This window comes from Ornithodoros turicata, chromosome 2, assembly GCF_037126465.1.
Source record: "Ornithodoros turicata isolate Travis chromosome 2, ASM3712646v1, whole genome shotgun sequence".
NCBI classification, from domain to species: domain Eukaryota; kingdom Metazoa; phylum Arthropoda; class Arachnida; order Ixodida; family Argasidae; genus Ornithodoros; species Ornithodoros turicata.
In genome coordinates this window covers 505,765-514,615 of record NC_088202.1, presented here as the reverse complement: position 1 = coordinate 514,615, position 8,851 = coordinate 505,765, and the positions used below count along the sequence as shown (strand labels likewise).

The 8,851-nt window shown below is 51.4% G+C and overlaps 1 protein-coding gene across 3 annotated transcripts in view; it reads right to left on the bottom strand.

Annotated features, from left to right (window-relative positions):
• The window catches only part of LOC135385143 (uncharacterized), a 73,063-nt gene that overhangs the window by 23,651 nt on the left and 40,561 nt on the right, over positions 1-8,851 (bottom strand). For all 3 annotated transcript variants that reach the window (XR_010420306.1, XR_010420307.1, XM_064614317.1), the window contains exon 3: positions 7,724-7,819. Coding sequence is in view for 1 of the 3 variants with exons in the window: in XM_064614317.1 (XP_064470387.1) it covers positions 7,724-7,819 (96 nt within the window). In the remaining 2 variants the exon portion in view is untranslated. The remainder of the gene's footprint in view (positions 1-7,723; positions 7,820-8,851) is intronic.

Genomic DNA, 8,851 nt, shown 5'->3' with positions numbered 1-8,851 from the left:
AGGAGAAATACTCTGGGGCTGTAATAAAGCGTGGTTCACGTCCCTTTCGTCCCTGCTAAGATGTCGGATTCCCAAAGTCATTTTAGAGTCCCAAAGATCAAAATCGGTCGGAACTAGGTTGGAACTTTCTTCCAGCCAAGCTGTTTTAATGGGCAAATGGTTCTGTACGAAAAATGGCTACCATGCATTGCCTTAGTGTGTTGCCTGTGTGTGTGCCGTGGCCTGTGAGCGCCAACTGTGTGTTTAGCCTCATCGTCATGGTCACCAGTGTGCAGTGGCGTCACTACAGCGCACCACGCGTGCATATTGTTCTTCATTTGCAGAAGCATTCCGGTATCTAGATGGACGAATCATTGGCATTATTAACTCATTCGGCCCGTCAACGCCCAAATCGTTAGGTAATAGTTTATTTTGTAGTCATTCATTGTACGTACAATGCGTGAGCCCAGTAAATTATCAATGTGTTTTTCGACTGTCGTATTCATGAATCTATTGAGTGAGGCAGATAGCAAGGAGTATCGGGTCCGTCACCGACGATTGGTTTCACCTACCACCCTTGGCCCCACTGTTCCCACTTCCCTACTTCCTCACAGGTCAAAGGCATACGGCTCCTTTCTACAAGAAAACGAGAGAGCGAACGACGTCATTGGGGTGATTGCTTGGTAGCGGCGCGTCATGCAAGGTCCTGTTTCGAGAGTGTATTTGATCACAATACACATCGTTCATCAGCGTACGACTGTCTTTGAACCATTTAAACCGCTCAGATTTCTTACTGCAGTTGACAGGTTTCTTACTACAGTTGAGGGATTCATCACCATGCTATACAGCGGTTCCTTTGAGAATAGGGTGCATGAATACTAGCTCCCTTTGCATTCACAGCGGGAGCTAGTATTCATTGAGAAACTGTTGATCACAGCACAGCTGTTGCGTACTCGTGCAAAGAGTCTTGCACTTGAATAACCGTTTTATGCTTATGCGCTGCAGTGTGAAAGATGGCAGACACTTGCCTTTTCACACCATGACTAGCAAGTCGCGCGGGTTTTCATTGTTACTGCTACAACAGAAATGCCCCGACATTGTACAAATCAGGGTTCCTGTCATTTGAAACACGCGGCGTGTATTTGGAACAAGCTGCTAAGACTAGTACGGGACGGTCATACAGTCGTAATTAGCGTTGCAAAAGATTGGGAACAGCGGTGCGGCACATGTTGCAACAGAAGCTCATGTTCCTCTAGTATCGGAACACTACATATTTGCTAGCTATAGTAACGCCGCATCGCGCTAGGGCATCATACGTCGCCGCTGGGTCCCGCGGTTGCTCACGCCCATGCAGAAAGGGCTTCGAAAGGAAGCAGCCACAGATAAGTTACAGAAACGCACAAAGTAAACAGTGGCAGCGCGTGAGCTCACCGCCATCAAAAAAGACTGGCGTGGTCGGTGACGATGATTCACACCGTGTTTTGAGACTGATGTGCTATGCTCCGGAATAATATGCCCGCAAGGGCCAAACTGTTACAGCAAAATATTATGGGGAGGCCCTGACGAAGGTACGCGAAGCCAAGATTCACGGCAAAGCGCCGCGGGAAGCACAAAAACGGTGTTCGTCTGCTCCACGACAATGCGCCCATTCAGCAAGGGAAGCTGTGAAACACGCGACTTCCTTGAGTTCTGCCCTGTTTGAAATTTTGCCTGATCTCCTGTATACTCCCGGTCTTGCACATAATGACTCCACAATGAGGGTCCACATGAGGGTCCATAATGAGGGTCCACATCCTAAAAAGCATCTCCAGGACGAAGACGATGTGATCGTGGAACAATTCCTGCACACGCACAATGAGGTGTTCTACAACAAATCATTCATCGGTGGCAGCAGTGCGTGCTGTTGGGTGGAGTATATATGGAGACTCTGACACTCATTGCTGAATCTGTGTTCCTCCATGACAGTAGTACGCCCCTCGTAGATGCATGAGAACAGCGGTACTGTAGTTACTTTCATCTAGCCCCGCAAAATATTCTCCTGTCACCTTTTCCGCAGTGCTTGACGGCAAATAATCGACAGAAATTCTTGCGTCGGCAACTCATTTCCTCGACTTACAAAACAGGACGGTGCAGTACATCGTCACGTCTTACGCATGGAGAGAGACAGAGAGAAAAAACGTGCAAAACGCGTACCATAACCACACCAAATCGACATGTCCTCTGTTCTGGGGTCCGTAGCTCCGTCAACGTACTGGGACAGTTGTTGAAAAACATATCAGTGACGCGTGAGAGGAGTGCGAATGATATGGTCGTGACAATACGTATTGTCACAACATCACGACATAAATCGACCACGGTCCGCCGATGGCATTTTTTTAATTTCAGTGAAAAAAATATATGTTGGAAACGACCTTAAGTGGATGTGAAAGCAGGTTCCCGGAGCTTCCTATTATCAACCAGTACACAGATGAAGAGGGGTAAGGTGGCGCCGTCTTCGCAAAGTGATTTTTCTGTCGACTTTGCAACCTTACTGATGCCATTTCATTCACGTCGCAACTCTCATAACTGGCACACGTAAAATCTGAGCACTCTAGTATACCTGTATGGGGTGCACACGGTCACACCTTAAAGGGATGCTGAAGAAAACAAAAGCCGAAATCAGCACATATGGCAAAAATTGCGCATTTTTAGCGCTCATAGGTGGTCGACGGCAGGTCAGATATCATTAAATGAAGTATATTTTAATGTGCAATCTTTCCTCTACCTTTCAGTATATAGAACACCAGACCATTCTACCCCGTTTCGTTGCTGAAAAAGACGTCACTAAAGTTACGTGAGAGCAGAAAAATGCCGATGTTTGGTGTGGCATACCCCAGCCACTGCAACACTTATTCCAGTACTTTTGCGGTTACTGAAAGGCCGACATATACCCTAAATGCAGCTGCAAAAAATGTTGCACTCTTTTAGTAGGGTGAACGCAGCGAACTTTTACCCGTGCCCAGGTCTTGCCGTTGCGGCCTTGCACTTCCACTTTCGAGTGGCACGCCATCACAGTGGCCAAAACTGTTGCAAAAGTTGTTGCTGTACTCAGCTACATATCGTCAGTCAGTACTGCTCTCACAGTCGCTGCAGCATAATAGACAGACGGCATCTGTAAGTCTCGCAACGACATATAAAAGGGTTGCACGTAAATAAGAATGCCGACGTGGTCATGTCCACAAATAAGTGCCAGCCGCGGGAATCAGTGCTACATCAGAGAGACGGAAGACCCTGTGAAAGGGGAAATGCGCGATGGGGTGCCACTCGAAAGTGGAGTCGGAGTGCAAAGCCGCAACAGCGAGACTTGGGCATAGAGAAAACTTCGCTACGTTCACCCTACTAAAATAGTGCAACATATTTTTGCAGCTGCATTTAGGGGATACGTTGACCTTTCGGTAACAGCAAAATTATTGGAATAAGTATTGCAGCTGCTGGCTTATGCCATACTAAACATCGGCAATTTTCTGCTCTCACCTAACTTTACTGACATATGTTTCGGCAACGAAATGGGGTAGAATGGCGTTCTATATATTGAACAATAGACGAAAGATTGCGCATTAAAAATATACTTTGTAGCAGCAGCGTCATAATCATCACCAGCACCGCCATCGGTCACGCGCAGTGCTGCGCGTAACCGATGGCGGTGCGCCATCGGTTCGCGCCCACCTGCGCCCACCTGCGCGCCCCCTGCGCCCACCATCGCGCCCACCTGCGCGCCCTGTTCTCGCGCCTGGAGGACTACGGAGTCTCCATCAATGCCGCCAAGTGCGAGTTTGGCGTTACCACCCTTACCTTCCTGGGACACACCATCACCCCGCAAGGCATCCGGCCACTCGCATCCAAGGTCCAGGCCATCCGAGACTTTCCTGCCCCCACTTCTCGCAAAGGACTTCGTTCATTCCTTGGCCTCGTGACTTTCTACCGACGTTTTGTGCCTCGCTGTGCTGCCTTGCTCCAGCCTCTCTACGCAGCTCTCGGCGCTGACCATCCGAAAGAGGCCCGTGCTGCCCCTCTGGAGTGGACACCGGCAGCAGAACGCGCGTTCGCAGAAGTCAAGCAGGCCCTGGCAGATGCTGTGCTGCTCCACCATCCTCGTCCTGACGCCGAGACAGCGTTGTTCGTCGACGCCTCCACTGCTGCTGTCGGCGCAGTCTTGCAGCAGCGTCAGGATGGCCACTGGAACCCTCTCGGTTTCTTTTCCCAGCGCCTCTCGCCAGCAGAAACACGCTACAGCACCTTCGGGCGTGAGCTCCTCGCCGCCTACCTGGCATGCAGACACTACCGCCATTTTCTCGAGGGCCGCCCGTTTGTGCTGTACACCGACCACAAGCCTCTCATGTTCGCCCTGCGATCGCCCTCCCTCAACCACTCGCCTCGTGAAACCCGCCACATGTGCTACCTCTTGGAGTTCACGACCGATGTGCGACACGTCGCAGGCGAAGACAATGCCGCTGCCGACGCACTCTCGCGGCCGGACGTCAATGCTCTCCATCCGCCCCCCGCGGTCGATTTGGACGGCATCGCTCAGGCGCAACACGCTGATCAAGATCTCGCCAACCTTCGTTCCTCCCCCGCCTCATCCACCACTTTTCGGGAGATCTCGCTCCCCGGTTCGACGGCAAGTCTATGGTGCGACACCTCTACTGGTACCCCGCGCCCTTTCGTTCCCCTGGCCTTCCGCCGGCATGTTTTCAACGCCCTCCACTCGCTGTCCCACCCTGGCGTGCGCGGCACGCAAAAGATCGTCGCAGAGCGCTACATATGGCCTCGCATGAATGCCGACGTCCGTGACTGGGCGCGGGCCTGCCTGGCCTGCCAGCGGTCCAAAATCTACCGCCACACCATCTCGCCTCCATCGCGGTTCCTTCCGCCAGATGCACGTTTCGACCAGGTCCACATCGACTTGGTCGGCCCGCTTCCTCCGGCCAAAGGCTACCGCTACCTGCTCTCGTGCATCGACCGCTTTACCCGCTGGCCGGAGGTAACGCCGATCCCTGACATCACGGCAGAGACGGTGGCCCACGCATTCCTCTTCTCCTGGGTTTCCCGATTCGGCGTCCCGTCCACTGTAACCACGGACAGAGGACGCCAGTTTGAATCGGCCCTCTTCCGTCACCTGTGCAGCGCCCTCGGAACCCCGAACCACGAACATCCGAACCACGGCCTACCATCCGGCTGCCAACGGCCTGGTCGAGCGCCTTCATCGGCAGCTCAAGGCGTCCCTCCGCGCCACTGACCACGGCGACACAACCTGGCCCGAGCGTCTACCCTTCGTCCTGCTTGGCCTTCGCGCCGCGATCCGCCAGGATGACTGCAGCGCGGCCCACATGGTCTACGGCTGCCCGCTCCGCCTTCCCGGAGCATTCTTCACCCCATCGGCCCCGCTCGTGCACGACCCTTCCTCCTACATCGACCGTCTCCGCCAGCTCTTCCGGGACCTCAAGCCCACGCCTACCCGCTCCGCTCCCGCAACACGCGTGTTCGTGAGCCCCGACCTTAATCAAGCCACCCACGTCTTCGTCCGCCGGGACTCTGTGCGCTCCAGCGTGCAGCCTCCCTATGACGGCCCCTACAAGGTCATCTCGCGAGCCGCGAAGTTTTTTCGCCTCGATCTCCCGCGGGGACCTGACACTGTGGCCATCGACAGGCTCAAGCCCGCATTCCTGGAGTCGGCACCTCTGGTATCGCCCGACCCGCCCTCCCTACGTCCGTCCTCACCTCCTGTCTCCAGCATTCCTCCCCCTCCACGTCGAGTGCATTGGGCGCCGCAGCTCGCACACTACGAGCCGCCCGCCGCCTCGGGTCCGGCTCCTGCACTCCTTCGCCTCGGCGCCCGACCTTTCCGCCAACCTCGGCCCTCCTCGCCAGCTTTGTCATCCGCCACGGGGGGGAGCCCTGTAGCAGCAGCGTCATAATCATCACCAGCACCGCCATCGGTTACGCGCAGCACTGCGCGTGACCCGAGCTTTCGTTTTCGGTTCATCGCCATTAACCGTCATTAAACCCATCAACCTCAGTAGAGCCTGGTCGCCTCATTTCTCGCTCTACAACTTCATTCATGGATATCTGACCTACCATCGACGAGCTATGAGCGCTAAAAATGTACAATTTTGGCATATCTGCTGACTTGGGCATTTTTTTCTTGAGCGTCCCTCTAAAGTTGGGCAGTTTTCACACCGCACAGGTATACTACAGTGCCCAGACTTTACGTGTGCCAGCTATGAGGGTCATGACACGAATGAAACGGCGCCAGTAAGGCTGCAAAGTCGCAAGAAACGATCACGTCGCGAAGTCGGCGCCACCTTCTCCACTCTCCATCTGCGGACTGGCTGATCTAGGAAGCTCCGGACACCTGCTTTCGTCTTCACTGAAGGTCGTTTCTAACACATATTTTTTCCACTGATATCAAAACCAATGATTTCCAATGATTTCAAACTGATATCAAAAATGTTATTGGCGGACCTTGGTCGATTTAAAATGGAATTACCCTACAATATGTCGTATGGAGGACGGCGAAGACTCGCAAAGTTTACGAAAGGGCTCATTTTTCACAGCCTGTATTAGCAGAACTCCTAACTAAGAACGCCGTTTTACTTCATATACCGTGAGGACATAAGTGCTCGAGCTTACCTGGCAATTAACGTGGAAGATTTTCTTACTGGAGTGTCAGCCTATAGTCTCATAGTTCAGAGAAGGTGTAAAAACCTGGCGCAGTCATTGTCCGGAAATTCGAAAAGTAAAGTTTCGAATCCTATCGCCAGCACGTGCTCTTTGCTGTCTCTATTTTGCTGATTCTGAACGGAATCGGCTCATGCCAGTACAATGAGACAACGCGCAATCTTGGACTACGTCGCCATTCATAACTACAGTACTACCTCATCCAAAAACGAAGGCTGTGTATTTGTAATTTGTATATCTTTACTGCATTCCCTGTTGTGCTTTAGCTCCAGTATTGTGTTCCTAAAGTTATTTCGTTATGAAAAATAATTGTAGTGCGCAGGTGTGTCATGGCGCGAACCGTATATCGGAAACACATCACGAACTGCTAAGACGATGGACCTTCTAAAACACTTAAACAAGCGCTTCACGGTACGTGAAATATTTACCCTCGCCTCTTTAAATTCATCACACATAGCGATATTCCTGCTGAGAGTAAGAACATTCAGCACACAGCACTACGTGCGCTTCGATAATTCATTTCGAGGCATTATCCGCTACAGTGTCCCCCACCTGCTACACGGGCACGATGACATTACCTGTTTAATACCTTAATTTTAATATCATTCGTCCGCTGCAACATGAAGAAGACATTTAATGACATTTGACTGAATTGCTTAATCAGATCGTCACAACTCACTCGCGGATGAAAGGCCTACGTTAGCCCCCATTGTCTGCGCAGAGTAACAATTTTATTTTCGCATAAACACACTTTGTACCGTTCAGGACAAGGTTACTTCATAATTTAAGGTTACGCGAGTATTCTTTGACGGAGGAAAAAATGAAATAGGAAGAAAGAACGCACGACTGCGCCAAAGGGGCTGCATCGACATCATGGCGTTTAGTGTCATTACAAGCTGACGTGTGGCACAACCATCGTGGAACCATTTCGGACTCCAATGGCAGTGTCGTTTGCCCTGCCCGTGTGACACAGGTATATTTCCCTTATTGTACTACAAATCGAAACTCCTTTCATAAAGCATATCACCTTGCATCGAGTGAAGTCCTTGTAATATCCACGGAAATACTTAAAGTTGGACTCCGCAGTTTCGCAGTAGTAGATACAGCTTTCCACGAACGGCTCCTGAAACAGAGAGTGCGAGTGAGAGACAAAATGCTTTAGTTCTTGCAATTGCTAAATAGATGAAGCACTTTTCGCACTCGGAGGTAGAGCAGCGCACGTGCTCGTGCTTGCCCGAACGCACGAGCCCTGCCCAGCCCGTGGGACGCGCGAGGCCGGGTAAAGGCTCCTTTTGTGGCCCTGGGCTGCCTCGGGTTTAACCATTATGGGCTTGGGCTGGGCACGTGCCCGTACATTGCCAGGCCTAGGTCGGCCTCGAGCTCCTATTACCCACTTTTAGTTAGCCACGGCCGACTTTTAGAGTCCGCTACATTGTGCCGGGCTGGTCCGGGCTGGATAACCTATAAATTTATCGCACTCGGGTCGGGCATGGGCCGGGAAATCTTGAAATTCTTCGGGCTTGGGTCGGGCCAGGTATGCAACCGTCAGGACGGGTTCGGGCAGGGCCTGTTCCTAAGAATACGGCCCTGCAGTGCTCTATTCCGAGCTGGTGCATACATTATTTATAGCTGCTTACAAATACTCATACTTTATTATTAAAGTCACACGTATGTTTAACAAGAATACTTCAACAACCCCACAATAATGTTGCGGAAAAGAAATAGTTCAGGTAAATCGTACAGGTTAGATCAACTTACAATAAATGACGCGTTCCAAGATTTCGCCGCCAATACTTAAAGGAGAACAGGGAGGCTAAGTTTGTTCAACGTCGAGAAAAGGAATCGGAAAGCGCCTATTCCCAGACAACCATATATGTCTTTAGGACATCCTCTGGACATCCACCTCTGGACATATATATGTCCTGCGGACATCCACAAAACTCCTCAGGACGTCCTGTAGGCGTCTGCTGGACGGTCAAAGGTGCATCCATGGACGTCCCCTGTTTGTCCACAAGACGTCATATATGACATTTGTAGGATTGAACCAGGATGTTGCCACCTACGCTACATGGGACCTATATTTCGTGTATTTCATTAATGCTCCTGCACCTATGCGTGCAGAGGCAGCATCCCAAACAACTATAATCTACTGCAA